This window comes from Danio rerio, chromosome 9 (assembly GCF_052040795.2).
Source record: "Danio rerio strain M-AB ecotype USA chromosome 9, GRCz13ab, whole genome shotgun sequence".
Taxonomy (NCBI): Eukaryota; Metazoa; Chordata; class Actinopteri; order Cypriniformes; family Danionidae; genus Danio; species Danio rerio.
Window position 1 is genome coordinate 6859596 of NC_141029.1, and position 16796 is coordinate 6876391.

Here is a 16796-nt window from a genome sequence, read left to right on the forward strand (position 1 = left end):
AAATCCATCTAACTGAGTAATCCACGTACGAAGAGCGGACCCCAGGAGAACCAAAGTCTTACACAGTTGTGCTCTGACCCTAATCAAACACTCCAAGCTAATCAAGGTCTGACTGTTACTAGAAAGCCAAAGACAAGTGCGTATTTACCAAGGTTGGACCAAAGCTCTCCAGACCTGCAGCTCTCTACAGTCTCTCCGAACCAAACTGGGCCACTTCGGTGCAGTATCAGCAAATCTGATCCTCGGAGGCTTTAAAGATTTGCTGTGAATGTCTTCCAAGTGGATGCTGCAGACTGGTGGTGGTGTAAAGAGAGTCCCCTCAAGATTGTGAAGCACTTTGGGTGTATGGCCATACACAATAAATGCGCTATATAAATACACATTACATTACATTGATGGCAGACACCACAGGACATGTGGAAAGGTCTTGCAGCAACCAAACTTATCAGAGCTGTCAGACGAGCTCCACACAATATTAGGCAGGTACTTCAATGTGTATCAAGGCTCACCAGCTTATGCAAAAATAAATTTGCCAGTTCAACAGAGACAACAGGTGCAACCTATGATATTGCAAACACATTTGATCACTTATAACTCTAATAGTTGGATTATATATGCAAACTGCCAATAACATGGTGTGACAGGTTCATTTCTAGTATCATTGACAGCAAAACTAACAGGTAAATCACTAGGATTAATCTTAGCCTGGTTTTTAGCTGCAAAGAATACAGCGCTGTATAACTTAATTTAGCCTGCTTTCATGCAACTGCATCAGGGATACATTTCGCCAGGAAAGCTTTTAAACCCCAGCTTAATCAGGCTTTTGTGCAATACCTCTCAACTCATAGAGTCTCTCTGGAGAGTGACCCATATGTTTCTACTCTTGGAGTCTGTACTAAATGTGTCCAGACCAATAAGTTGAGCATAATAATGACGATGCTTGGTTTTAGGAATCAAATAAGTTAAGAGTTGGTTTTGATTAAATGTTGGTGGAAGTGAAATGTAATAATGTGGCTTAATGTTGCAATCTCTGTGGTAAAAACCACAGAAGCAACAGCATGGAAAACAATGATCTCTGATAAGAGGCAGTGGAGTGTTTGAAAGTAGAATAGAGACAGGCAAGAGTGAGAGAAAGAGCGAGCTGATAAAGAGGGTGTGAGATGACAAGAGTGAAAGAGAACAAAGTGCCTAGAGAGAACCTAAAAGAAACAAGACAGTGATATTAAGACTGACACATGTACAAGCACACAAAAAGCCATAATGGTGGAAAAAAATGTCAAACAAAAAATTTAAATAAAGGTAAAATTTAAGTGAAGTTTATTCATAAACTAATTTCGAGAGGATCACGTGCTTATGATTTAAGGGGTGCCCAAACTTTTTGTTATGAAAGGCCAAAACACCAAACTTGATTGAGGGCTGTGGGCCAAAGCTAAACATACCAAACTGTATTACAAATAATAACACAAGGTTTCCATGAGTAATTTCCTTATTTTTCCCTAATATGTTACATCTTGTGGTGAATCCTCTGTATTCACGCTGGTGTATTCTTCTCTTGATTGTTGACTTTGACACGTGCACCTACCTTCTGGAGAGTGTTCTTGATCTGGCTAACTGCTGTGAAGGGTGTTTTCTTCACCAGTGAAAGAATTCTTTAGTTTTCCACCACAGTTGTTTCCGTGGTCTTCCAGGTCTTTTGGTTTTGCTGAGCTCACTGCTGCGTTCTTTCTTTTCAAGAATGTTCCAAACAGTTGTTTTGGCCATGTTCAATGTTTTTACTATTTACTAATGGGTTTGTTTAGTTTTTTCAGCCTAATGATGGCTTGCTTGACTGATAATGACAGCTCTTTGGATTTCATCTTGTAGGGATGTAACGGTATCAGAATTTCACGGTATGGTAATACCTCGGTATAAATGTCACGGTACGGTATTTATTGAATCATTTACAGGAAAAAACAAAACTTATGAAAATACTCCAAAAAAGTGCCAAAAGTGTCAATGACATACAAATTAGCCATCTATCTGTAAGCTTTGAAACAAAAACTTCAATTTTAATAACAAAAAATATTAAACCATGTAAAAAAAATAAAGTTTTTAATTTAGTATTGTTGAAAACTCATCACATTCAACATTTAATCACTCACTCACTTAGATAGAGATGGGTTTAAAGGAAAATTATCATATAAATATAATCTGGTAAAAGCTGGTATCTCTGGGCATTTACAATGTCCCCTGCAACAGATAAAAAACCCCTCTCATTTGGGACTGAGGTTTCTGGGACAAGAGAGATATGACAGCAGGTCGACAGCAGTGGGTAACGTTGTGCATTGTCTTACCCCCACTTGAGAGGACAAACCATGAGTAAGATAGAGGTCTCATGTCTGCATTAATCTGAACAGTGTGCTGACAACACCGCTATTCAGTACACGCGCGACAACACAGCTGATAAGAACTCACACGACAACACAGCTGATAAGAACTCGCGCGACAACACCGCTATTCAGTACGCGCGCGGCGACAACACCCGCTTTAGAGTTTTACAGCTCTTTTTGATCCCCGCTTCTAGCAGCACACTCCATTTCCGCATTACTGGATCTGTAGCGACAACAGACCGCAAGAGATGATGGTCAAGTATGGGCTGATGGGAATTGTAGTTTTCGCTACCTCCCGTTCGCTTCATTCGCCTGAGCAAATTTTCTCAGAAGACCTATAGTTTTACCGAGTCATGCGACTTCAGTAATATCGAAAAAAATTAATATTGCGGTATGACGGTATTTACAATACCGTTACATCCCTATCATCTTGAGAGTTGACGGTAACAGATTCCAAATGCAAATTGCACACTTGAAATGAACTCTGGACCTTTTATCTGCTCGTTGTATTTTGGATAATGAGGAAATAACACAAACCTGGCCATGGAACAGCTGAGAAGCCAATTGTCCCATTACTTTTGGCCCCTTAACAAGTGGGAGGCACATATGCAAACTGCTGTAATTCCTACAACTTTCGCCTGATTTGGATGTAAATACCAAAGCTGACTGTCTGCAGTTAAAGCATATTGTTCGTTTAATCTCAAATCCATTGTGCTGGTGTAGAGCCAAAAAAAGTAAGAAATTGTTTTGATGTCCCAATAATTTTATACCTGACTATACATCTTTAACCATTACATAAAGTTAAGAGTTATATTTTGGATTTTTCTATTTCATTTTTGTTATTTGATACATACTTTGCTTAAATGGGTATAAGTTAATCTTACTGATCACAACATTTTCAAAAGTTAAGCGGAATAATGAAACTAATAATATGTATAACAAATATTAATCCCATGTTATATCTTGTGACCTTAACTTATAGGTACGATCTTGCTGTCTTTGTGATTGCAGACATTTCTGCTACATTTGAGGTGAAATACGAGTAGGGTAGGAGACAGGTTTGGTGGTGTAACGGAGGGTTAACAGTGTAATTACAAATCTAACAACAGAAATAAATTGTAATTACATGCAATTACATGAATATCTGTTATTTGCAGACGATGTTGTTCTGTAACTTCATCGAACATAGACCTTCAGCATGCACTGGGGCAGTTTGCTGCTCATTGTGACGCGGCTGGGATGAGAACCAGCACCTCATAGTCCGAGGCCATGGTGCTCCACCGGAAAAAGGTGGTTGGCTACTCCAGGTTGGAGGAAAGTGCTTACCCCAGGTGGAGGAGTTTAAGTGTCTCTGGGTTTTGTTCACGAGTGAGGAAAGGACAGCGGCAGCAGTAATGCGGTCGATGTATCGGTCCGTTGTGGTAAAGAAAGAGCTGAGCCGAAAGGCAAAGCTCTCAATTTACCGGTCAATTTATGTTCCTACTCTCAAAGTGATGAGCTTTGGGTCATGACCAAAAGGACAAGATCTCGGATACAAGTGGCCAAAATGAGTTTCCTTCGAAGGGTGGCAGGGTGCACTCTAAAGGATAGGATGAGGAGCTCTGACACCCGGGAGGAGCTTGGAGTAGAGCCGCTACTCCTACACATCGAGAGACGTCAGCTGAGGTGGCTCAGGTATCTGTTTCTGATGTCTCCTGGACGCCTACCTCGGGAGGAGGCCTCGGGGAAGACCCAGGACACGCTGGAGGGACTATGTCTCTCAGCTGGCCTTCGAACGCCTCTGGATCCCCCCCAGAAAAGCTGAAGAAAGTGTCTGGGGAGAGGGAAGTCTGGGGTTCTCTACTAAAACTGCTGTCCCCAAGACCCGGCCCCGGAAAAGCGGCAGAAAATAAATGAATGAATAAATTACATGCAGGTATTTAATAAATTACAAGTACAATGTAAAAACATGCATTTACACAATAAGTACATTGTAATAAATGAATAATTTTGTACATAGTACATATTAGTTAGGGCCACATAATATAAAGTGGGACCCAAATACCTAATGACTAACTTTTATTTTTTTATTTTATGGACTATGGCTACACATTCATTTTGACTGTATTTGATTAAACTCCAAACAGTAATTATGGGTCCCACTCTGGAAATAAACTACAATACAAAAAAACAAATAAAAATACACACACCATGTTAGGGCAGCACGGTGGCTCGGTGGTTACAACTGTTGCCTCACAGCAAGAAGGTCGCTGGTTTGAGTCCCAGCTGGGTCAGTTGGCATTTCTGTGTGGAGTTTGCATGTTGTCCCAGTGTTTGTGTGGGTTTTCTCTGCATGCTCCGGTTTACCCCACAGTCCAAAAACATGTGCTATGGGTGAATTGAATAAACTAAATTGGCAGTAGTGTGTGCGCGCGAATGAGTGTGTATGGGTGTTTCCTAGTGCTGGGTTGCAGCTGGAAGGGCATCCACTGCATAAAACATATGCTGTCATAGTTGGCGGTTCATTCCGCTGTGACGACTTCTGAAATAGAGACTAACTGTGTTCACACCGAAAGCAGTGAGAGTGTCCAAGATCGCTGTGGCCACCCTACCGACAACGCTGTCGGCCTTCAGCTTCCGCGGTAAGAGCGTCAGAATTCGCTACATTCATCTCATATTTAAAGGGGCTGTTGCAGCATATCAGCTACATTCCTGCATAAAACATGCTTTCTAGCGTGAAAATGTTGCACACTTCTTATCAAAGTAATTTAATAATGGAAGATCTAGTTGCATCTCGCTTCTCGCTTTTTTAAAGATAAATATACAGTTGAAGTCAGAATTATTAGCCCCCGTGAATTATTAGCGCCTTAGTTTATTTTTTCCCCAATTTCTGTTTAATAGAGGGAAGATTGTTTCAGCACATTTCTAAGCATAATAGTTTTAATAACTCGTTTCTAATAATTGATTTATTTTATCTTTGCCATGATGACAGTAAATAATATTTTGCTTGATATTTTTCAGGACACTTCTATACAGCTTAAAGTGACATTTAAAGGCTTAACTAGGTTAATAAGGTGAACTAGGCAGGTTAGGGTAACTAGGCAAGTTATTGTATAATGATGGTTTGTTCTGTACACCATCGAAAAAAATGTAGCTTAAAGAGGCTAATAATTTTGTCCCAAAAAAAAAAAAAATATATATATATATATATATATATATATATATATATATATATATATATATATATATATATATATATATATATAAACATTAATGCACATCAGTAACTCGCCAGTAACTTTTTTTAATGCATTGTAAATAATTAAAAATCCGGCCACCGCAATAATCAAACCCTTGGGAACAACTGTGGTCGGAACCAAAGTTCACAGTGACTGTGTTCTCTCCGGACTCTTCTCAAGCGGTTGACTTCTTCATTCCGATTGCTTGCCGCATAGCTCATTACCATAAAGTTGACTTGATTTCAACTCTCCTCGATGCTCACACCGGCGAAGACGCACCACACTGCTCCTCGCCGCTTATCGCCACTGACTTTCATTGAAAATAAATCACTTCCGGCAACTTAAACACTCTCGGTGCATTCGGTGTGAACGTACGGTAAGCCGAATTAACGAATGAATGACACACCATGTTAAATGCTCTCAGCCTTTTATTTTTTAGTCACCGTGGAGCATTCCATGCAATAAGGTGCACTGAATAAAAACTAAATTCATGTCTCGAAAACACCCGAACTAATACACTGACAAGTGAAACAACCCTCATTTACCAATGCATAATGCAACACACACCAGAATTGCATTAAGGCCACATGGGGCTATAAACACAAAAATGTCAAGGGTTTTTACTTGATATTGGTCAAACCACTTAGATAGGTTATCTCAGATCTAAATCACAGAATGCCTTTTAAAGGAGTTCTTCAAAACACCACTCAATAAATGCAAATCCAGTTACTATGCCAGTAAAACACATCTCTGACAGACCAAAAAGCATGTCAGTATGTCATCTAATTCCTTTAACATGATTAACTAAGGAACAAAGTTCTCTAAATTAATTGCTAAAAAGTGAAAATTGTATAAGTCCAACATAAAACTGCTAGGAATGTCTTAGTTCTTTCAACACTACAAGCCCAAAGTAGAAGCGTCTCCTACAGTAAAATAAACTGGAGGATCACACGTCACTTTTCCTGAGGTTGGTAAGTAAAGGTGAAAGTGACAACTTGAGGTGTTTGAAAAGAACCTATCTTTCCAATTCACGTGCGTCTCTTGGCCAACAGGCGGACCCAGTCAGTGGTATTAAAACATCCATCCTAGAAGACACCGGACATTACGGCCATGTGATATGTTGAATCTTTTTCTTTGTTTCAGGTGACTTTATGTCCTTCTGCAACAAAATATAAAACAATATCAGGACACCAACGTCATCACATGTAGGGCTGCATGCATGGCCAATTAATTGTAAACAAAATCAGAATTTGTGACTTTTTAAAGTCTTTTTTTTTTTTAAATCCTGTTAACATTTCAAAAACATACTGCAGGGTTTCCCAAAGTCAAATTTAAGCACTTTTCACGCACTTTCCAGGTGCACTTGTTTCATTTTTAAGGACTTTACAGTTGTGCAGATTTGCATACATCCACATATTCATCACATATCAGATGCTATTTGTTATAGTAGTCAATACTGCAGCATTTACATACATCTACATATTAATCACATTTCAGATGCTGTGTCATATAGTATCCAATACTACAATATAATAATCTAAGGAAAGGATTTTTGTGGAACGCTTGCCCTAACAAGATGAAAAATAAGCTTTTATTCATTTATTCATTTATTTAAACATCATATTTCATCCTAAATTTAAATTAGCGTTAATTTCATGCATTATATTTACTCATGAAGCAGTAATCTCCATGCTTTTTGTCTTCTCCCACTGTTTCAGCAAAGAACACAGATATTAAAAATACTGGCAGATACCAGAGTTTACAATTTATCAGAGTTTGTGTAAAAGGTTTATTTTATTTGATTGAAATATATACATATATACATATATATACATATATATACATATATATATATATAAATATATATATATATATATATATATATATATATAAATATATATATATATATATATAAATAAATATATATATATATATATATATATATATATATATATATATATATATATATACACCCCTGAAATATTTGACTCCCTGTTTATTTTTAGCTCAAATTTAAGTTTAATGAAGAGAGATTTTTTCAAAACTGTTCTAAACATGATAGTTTTAATAACTCATTTCTAATAACTGATTTATTTTATGTTCACCATGATGACAGTAAATTTTTTAAGACACTTCTATACAGCTTAAAGTGACATTTAAAAGCTTAACTGGGTTAATTAGGTTAACTAGGCAGGTTAGGGTAATTAGGCAAGTTATTGTATGACGATGGTTCGTTCTGTAGACTATCAGAAAAAAAATTTGCTTAAAGGGGCTAATAATTTTATCGTTAAAATGGTGTTAAAAATATTCTAGCAAATAAAACTTTCTCTGGAAGAAAGAATATTATCAGACATACTGTGAAAATTTCCTTGCTCTGTTAAACACCATTTGGGAAATATTTATAAAATAAAATTCAAAAGGAGGAATAATAATTCTGACTTCAACTGTACATGTACACACACACACACACACACACACACACACACACACACACACACACACACACACACACACACACACACACAGTTGAAGGCAGAATTATTAGCCCCCCTTTGAATTTTGTTTTCTATTATAAATATTTCCCAAGTTATGTTTAACAAAGCAAGGAATTTTTCACAGTATGCCTGATAATATTTTTTCTTCTGGAGAAAGTTTTATTTGCTAGAAAATATTCTTATATTATTATTTTTCTGTTGTTTCTGATTTTAAAAATAAAAAAACAGTCAATACAATATATATATATATTGTATTGACTGGTTTTTTATTTTTAAAATCATAATAGTAATAATAATTTATATTTGCTTCAAAAGAATTCATTAATCCTCACAGATTGAAAGCTGACAAAATCTAATAGAACATGCTTCATAGTTGAAGTGCTTTCACAAAGAGAACATGTGGGAGAATTGTATTAGTATTATAGTATTATAGTTTATTATATTATTATAGTTTAGTATTATATTTTATTAAAATATGCATAAAAATAGGGCTTCTCAATTAACTATGGCAGTAGTAAATGTTGTATATAAAATAAGAACATGTAATAACATGATATTACTCCAATCTCACCTCAAAACTACAGTCGAGTGTGAAAAAAAATCATTTTATGAGACAGTCATGCATTAATTAGTCATGCTGGATCAAAGAAAGCAGTCAAGATTCATGCATCAGAGCGCTAGAGTTGTCACAATACTGGAATTCGGTACCAATCAATACTTAAATCATGTTCTTAAACAGCGCAGATTTGCCATTGTGTTCACATGCTCAAAGAAATGGCTTCGTTTGGCGTGAAGGGTCATCAGTTCACCGAACTCACCGCTGTTTGGGAGTGTAACCGCAGATACAGGGACACGGGAACATTTTAAAGGCAAGGCAAGGCAAGTTTATTTATATAGCACATTTCATACACAGTGGCAATTCAAAGTGCTTTACATAAAGAGGAATAAAAAAGACAGTTTGGGACATAAAATGCAGACAATAAAAATGATTAAAAACAGATAAAAACAATTTAAAATGTTTTAAAATAGGTTATAAAAGAATGAAAAAGAAAATGAAAAAACATAATAGTGCAATCTGTTGGACGTAGCACAGTGCTCATACAGTAAAGGCACAGCTAAACAGATGTGTTTTCAGTCTTGATTTGAACATGCCTAATGTTGGTGCACATCTGATCATTTCTGGAAGCTGATTCCAGCAGCGAGGGGCATAGTGGCTGAAAGCAGATTCACCCTGCTTTGACTGAACTCTTGGAACTTCTAGTTTATATGATCCTACAGATCTGAGTGATCTGTTGGGTTTGTATTCAGTGAGCATATCTGTAATGTATTGAGGTCCTAGGCCATTTAGTGATTTATAGACCAGTAATAATACTTTAAAATCTATTTTGAATGTAACTGGGAGCCAGTGTAGAGACCTGAGGACAGGTGTGATGTGCTCTGATTTCCTGCTTCTGGTCAGAATCATGGCCGCAGCGTTCTGGATGAGCTGCAACTTGTCTTTTTGGGAAGGCCAGTGAGGAGGCCGTTACAGTAATCCACCCTGCTGCTGATAAAAGCATGAACAAGTTTCTCTAAGTCTTTACTGGAAACAAAGCATCTGATTCTTGCAATATTTTTGAGATGATAGTATGCTGATTTACTAACTGCTTTGACATGACTGTTAAAACTCAGATCTGACTCCAGAGTCACACCAATATTCTTGACCTTATTTTTTTTAAAGCCACGTCGATCAGCTGGTTTGTCGAGTGATCCGCTGATGAATCGCGGCTTTAAAACGCTCCAATGTCCCACAAAATACACAGTGTAAACGGCAAATGATCGCTGTTTAAGAACGTGCTCAACAGCACACAGATGATAGCGGGAAATAGACGTTTTTAAAATTTCAGTATCGATTGGTACTGAATTCCAGTATCGTGACAACCCCAGAGAGCCCCCTATGGTGTTTGGTATAGATTTACTATAATTCACACCATACCTCCTTGAGAAGATGTGCGCGTCAACCGAATTCAATGAATCGCCAAGCCCTTCATTAAAAACAGTTGGATGGAAACATGGCTATTGATACTAAATTTCATACTCACAGCAGTGTCTGGTTCTCCTTTGCTGGGGGACGTGCGCTTTAGCTTAGACGTGGCATTGTTTGAATGCACGGAGGAGTTGGAGTGGTTAGAGGGGCTCTTGGGAATGGCACCTGACGATGAAACTGGGGTCCTGTTAGAGAAGTTTGAGGAAGAGCAGTTTGTGGATGCCCCAGAGAGCTTGCGTATGGGGTTTGTGAGACTGACACTGGAAACCGGGGGCTTAAGTCTGTCTGTGGTGACAGGTGCCGATGAAGAGTCCGGTTTCTTCAGCTTAACACAGCCAGTGCTAGTAGAGCTGCCGTCAAACACTATCAACGGCCTCTTCCTGCCACTATCAGTGCTGGAACTGAAATAAAAAACAGAGTCATTGTGTAAGAGAAAACATTTTGTACACTAGTATATAATGTGAACGGACTAGAGTTTGCTGATTTGAGAGCACTCCCAAACTAAAATGTTTTCATTCTGTATATTAAAAAGCCATGTAACCCCCCACCCCCCTGTTTCAGTAGGGTGTTTTCACACCTCTAGTTTGGAAAAAGTCAGGAAAGTGGGCGTGTACGGCTTTGTTTAGGGGAAGTGTCGGAGGAGGAAAAGTGCTTAAAAATGCATATTAATAGCTATCATGCATATTAATGAGGTTGCACCGCATACATAATGGAGCGCGCTGATTGGTTTGAGCCAAGTTTTTCTCATTAATAAATGCAGCACACTCAGAGACGTCATGAAGTACTCCCAGGTACACACAAGGATTTAACGCCCCATTCACACGGAGCGTCAGCTTCAACGCTTCCCATTCACTTTGAATATGTGATGTCAGGCGTTGCCGACCTGCATTGTGGATCCGCCGGCGCCCCTTCAGAGGCGTTCCTCGCTGCAAAAGTTGGGACTTGCTCAACTTTAAGAGCCGACGGAAGTGTCCGCCAATCAGATCGCTGTATGCAAATTCACCAGCTCAGAAAGTGGCCTATTGCAGACTAATTTCATTGGCTGGAGCTGCTATGATGATCGCATCAGCCCAAACTTCAGACACGCCCTTTGTCAAAGGTTGACGTTGAACCCTGTGTTAATGGGGTGTAATCGGTGTGACGCAACTTAAAAAAAATTTTAAACCGGAAGAATGAATTTGCTTGAAATAACGCAAAAACAATTTTTCACTTTTTTTGTGTAATATAGGTGTCCTAATAGTGTTTTTAGCAGCGTGGGACACATATATGACTGCCAACAGCTCAAAAAATGTGTTTTGGTGTTTCCTGATCCTTAAAGAGTATTCAGTTCACAGAGTTCAGCTAAGTAGCTGTCAGTAGAAATCAGTTTTATAGCTAAACAAATTAAAACAATATTAAACAACAAACAAATTCATACTTAGTGGCAAGCACTTTTAAATCTAAATATGACAATGAAATTTCAGAGATGTAGCGAAAGGAGTTAAGTTAGAAACAGGGCTGTGTGATTAATCAAAACCGAATTGCAATCGCAATTTGAAACGTTGCGATTAGCTAATCGCAAAAGGCTGCAATATGATATATGTATTATTTGATTTCCCCTGCCCAGAGCAAACACGTGCATGGCTTCTGTTTGTGACAGTCTTACTGGCCAATTGAGCGAGCACACTTTCGTTCTGCATAGTTCACAACCAAACTATGCGGAACGCCCACAGTAAAAAAAAAAACACCACACAATCAGGAAGAGCGGACAAGTGGGATGATGGCGTCTGCTGCTTAAAAAGCATTACTAGATGAATTAATATAAAGAACACAGGACACAGGACATCAGTAATATGGGAATATTTTGTTTTCAAAGTTACACAAAATTAAAGTTTAATGTTTTGATAACTTCATGTGCATTTCGAGTGCATTCACGGCTTGCGATGCAGGTATGTCGTCTAGAGTGACTGCCTGTAATGTAATGTACCATAAAAATAAATCATTTACATAAAATATATAATGTCATTTAATTTTTATAGGACAGTATATATAGATGCATTAGATGCAGAATGTTGAATCAGCTTACTATTTTAAATGCTTCTTATTGGATATTACGTCATTTGATGCGACTATACGGATGACTTCACAGAGAGCTTACGACCTGCTAACTACTGTTTGCTTTAAGAACATGTTAACAAATTTAGCTACAAACTAGCTAGTAGTTACAAAGCCCCTAGTGTGTACTTTACCTTCCAGGTTAAGAAAGAACCTACAAACAGCTGGTGCAACCCTACCCAGGAGATAAATAATGCCATAACGCAACACCTCGCTAAAGACACGGTGCCTTTTAATGCAGTGACCAAAAAGGGATTAAAAAATTAATCTAAATACAGGAAAGGAGATTTATACTTCTGTCTCGCACCTATATTTTTTATACTTATTTTAGAGTACCCCAGCTGTGCGTTTAACATTGTGATATTTTGTGCAGCATCTGTGAAGATTATTTTGTTTTAGACAATATAAGCTACAGAAAGACTCTTATCAGCCATATTAGTTTGCTGAGTGTTCTGCATTTTTATAATAATTGTTTTTATATTTTATATTTATTATTTGGACTCTGGCAGGGCTCCCCTGTCACCAATTCTGTTCACAATTTTTTTTTTGCTGCCTTGAGCTGGAGGGGGTTTGGTTGTGGGCCCACAATATTTCATCTCTGTTATCCGCAGACGATGTTGTTCTGTTGGCTTCATCAAGCATGGACCTTTAGCATGCACTGGGGCAGTTTACTGTTGAGTGTGATGCAGCTGGGATGAGAATCAGCACCTCCAAGTCCGAGGCCATGGTGCTCCACTGGAAAAAAGATAGTTTGCCATCTTCCGGTTTGCCATCGACCCGGCCCCGGAAAAGCGTCAGAAAATGATTAAATGAATGAAAGAATTATATTTTGTTTGTATAATAAGCTACACCATTTCCCTAATTTGAGTTCAACTTATTTACAGAAAGGTAAGGTCATTTTATTTACATATTTTTTACGCAGCAAATGCCCTTCCAGCTGCAACCCATCACTGCGAAACATCCATACACATCCATTCACACACAAACACTATGGAATGTTTAGCTTACCCAATTCACCTATAGTGCATGTCTTTGGACTTGTGGGGGAAACCGCAGCACCCGGAGGAAACCACACAAACACAGGGAGAACATACACAGTTTTGTGCAAACTCCACACAAAAAACGCCAACTGACCCAGCCGAGGCTCGAACAAGCAATCTTTTTGCTGTGATGCGAACGTGCTACCCACTGCGCCACCGTGCAGCCCAAATTTGAATAAATGTTTAAGTAAATTAATATCTTTCAGTTCCTTTTTTTAAACTGACACACACTGCATTTTAAAAGGAAAAAGCTATGATACGGAATATTGAGCTGAAGCTTGACTGCAAAATTAAGTCGCAAATCAAAATATGTAAAAAAATAAATAAGTAAAAACCAAAAAAAATTACATATTTTTCCCAAATCACACAGGCCTACCTTAAAAGTTTTGAAAAGATCTGACACTTTAACCAAATATATTGGAATAACGACAGTTGCTTGAGAAATCACTGTTTAATGACAAATTCGCAGCTCCAAAAGCATTTATTATTATAATAGATAAACTAGAAGCGATGAGTGAACAGTGTGTGTGTTCGAGAGCTGTACCTGTGTGTGCTGCTGGAGCTTAGGCGTGGTCTGCTCTTCTCCATCCTCTTCCCCCAGCGGCTGCGTGGCAGCTCTCTCTGCGGGAGAGGAATCACATGCTGCAGGTACAGGCCTGTGAGCCGGTCCCGGTCCTCAGGATCAGACACTGCTATATTCCTCTAAAACACACAGTGGTGGATGAATCAGGCAAAACAAAATATTAAAAAATATTACTCTGTTAACAATATAAGTCCTCCTTTTCAATTTTTCTTGAATCCAAGCACAGAACAACTTGATGTTTAAATGTAATCAAGTATTATATTTAGCCTACTTATTAATAAAAATTAATGATGTGTTCTTGATTTTAAGGACACATCGATGCAGACTTGAGCGAAAACAAAACTCGCTTGACAAGTCCCAGAAGTCATTGCAGCTGTATAAAGGAGGTGGGAAGCACAGTGTTTTATATAGATTTATTATTAAAGTTCAGAGAAAACTTACTCATTTATCTCAGGAGTTTCCCTTAAGGAGATGGTGAAAGTAAACATTACCAGGCATAAACACATTCAGTTTATATGCTGACATTCATATTAAAATTAGTTTTATTTGTATTGTGCAATGTATATTTATAAGGTCTTTATGCCAAGTATAAATAGATTGAAAAGGGGAAAACAATAAATTGTTGTATGAATGCTGTAATGTTTAAAGAAATTTCCATTATAAATGCATGGTCACGTGACCATCAGGAAGAACGCAGCATCTTATTTCTTACAGGACGCGTTCTGTGTTCAAACCGTCTCCTGAGTTCGTTCCTCTGATATAACTTGGCAAGACCGGTCTTCACAAGAACGCGAGTCCGTTCTATGCGTTCTTGGAATTGAAAAACAGCCATCCGCTTGTTAAGTGTGACGTAGCGCGAAGCAGCTTCCGGGTCCAAGCGCTCTATTCAACTGAATGGGGAGACTCATAAAATTCTACTAACAAACGTTTACAAATCGATTTGATACTTTCGAAAATCACGATCGCAATATATATGTCAATGCCTAATATCCGATGGCCAGAAAGTCATTCATTTTTTATAAATTGTTAAATTTTTGGTATTTGTTATGCAGCAAGCCCAGAGATTGTTGTGTACACTATGATTTTATATAAAATTAACTTTAATGTGTGATAGGAATAAAACGTGATTATAAACGAATGATTTCTCCACTCAAATGAATGGCGGCTTGGACCCGGAAACAGTATTACATACGTCATCACTTAACAAGTGGATTCACCCAGAGAATGATCACACAAACATGCTTATCTGGCTTTCAATGACGGAGGAGTGGTCATTTGAGTGCGCTGAATAGCGAAGTGTACGAAACATGGTTAGTCTATGTTACCAAGTTAATTGACAAAATTCAGTTAGTTCACAAAAAAAAAAAAAAACAATAATAATAAAAGCGCTTTATTAGGTTACTTTATCTAAGAGCAAGAGATAATAATTTCCTTTTCAAAACCTTTTATTCAGTTAATGTTACACTTGTAAAATGTAACGTTAGTGAAGTGAAAAGTACAATATTTTGTTTAGAAATTAAATAAAAATATGCTAATAATAAGTGCAGACAGTAAAAATACATAAATGCAGTAACGTTAGTAAAGTAAAAATAATACTAATAATAAATACTAGTCAACAATTGAGATAAAGATGGTTTATATTCGCAGTGACAATTTGTAAAACGCTCCCTATACTGTTTACCATGGTACTCTAAATATTTGACTGCAATCACATGGAAGTATGACTTTAAAACAACATTAGCACTATTTAATGTCTGTGGACAATGTTGTAACGCTACTTTGATAGTCATTGGCTGCTAAACAATTTCACCATTTACGCTAGATCTTACAAACAATAACTTACTTTTATGTAATTAAGGAAAAAGTCCGAATGTGTGAATATAACACCACCTTTACCTCTGTTGTGTTCACAATTCACAATTGTGGACCGATTGATGCACGAATTAAATTACTCATAATTAAAACAATCTAATAAAACTGTACAGAACTGTCTACGTTAACTGTCCAAAGTGATCAAACGTAAATATAATAATTATTATCATATAATGACATGATGTTGTACTTGTAGTTGTAATAACGCAACCAGTTTCGCGTGGCTTCTGATCCCACCTCTTGTAACATGAGCTGAATGAACTCTTGAGAAAGAAGCTCTGGATGAAGCAGAAGGTCGACTTTGGAAACATCTCCATTTGATGTGGGGTTTTTCGTTCTGTCTGTCCTGTGCGACGCCATGTTTCTCAGTCCATTTCCGGATGGCGCCGGAAGATGAGCTCTTGTTTTGCGTTCATGTGAGAGGCTTTCAGCAGAGTTTGACCATTACTGGCACCTACAGTAAAACTTGTGTTACCACAGACAAACAGTTAACATCAGGGCCGAAGATAATTTCATCTTCCTCTTTTAAATTGGAATGTGTCCTGTTTATTTTTTTCACTAAAATGTCATTCAGAGTAACAAGTACAGCTTACCATAAATCAATGGTAGGTTATATTTAGACAATAATAAATCTAAATCAAGCTAGCTTTCAAAAAAAAAAAAAAAAATGACAGGCTATTCTTGTCTGGCTGCATTTTGCTAATTTACATTAGCATTTAGCTCCTAGAGAAGACTCTATAGGCGAACCGTTTTGTAAATATTCAGGAGAATAACAGTGCAGAAAACAAACAAACAGGGCTAGCATTTATAGCAAGGGAATGACATCCAATGAGGTACAGAGTTTGTTGTTGTATTAAACATAAGTTATAGTGAATATATATATTTATATACACTGAAAAAATTATTCAAAGATGATTCCTTGGATTTACTTAATTTTTTTTTTATGTTAAGTGGTTGTAAACTATTTATTTAGGCTGAATTTAAGCAAACAAAATAAGTTGAACATTATTAAATTTAATTTGTTTGCTTAAATTCAACACAAATAAATTGTTTACAACAGTTCTAGATGCAACACTTTTTTCAGTGTATGTATATATAA

At 37.3% G+C, this 16796-nt stretch overlaps 1 protein-coding gene and 1 long non-coding RNA gene across 2 annotated transcripts in view; one reads left to right on the forward strand and one right to left on the reverse strand.

The window, feature by feature from the left end:
* LOC147842240 (uncharacterized) overlaps positions 1-16796 on the forward strand; it is a 1176585-nt gene that overhangs the window by 1067004 nt on the left and 92785 nt on the right. The gene's annotated exons all lie outside the window — the stretch shown is intronic.
* On the reverse strand, positions 5998-16115 carry si:dkeyp-118h3.6. The gene is given in 4 exon segments (NM_001143933.1): positions 5998-6746; positions 10164-10509; positions 13787-13944; positions 15935-16115. Coding segments are annotated over 4 exon segments (684 nt in total). The 5' UTR covers positions 16058-16115; the 3' UTR covers positions 5998-6689.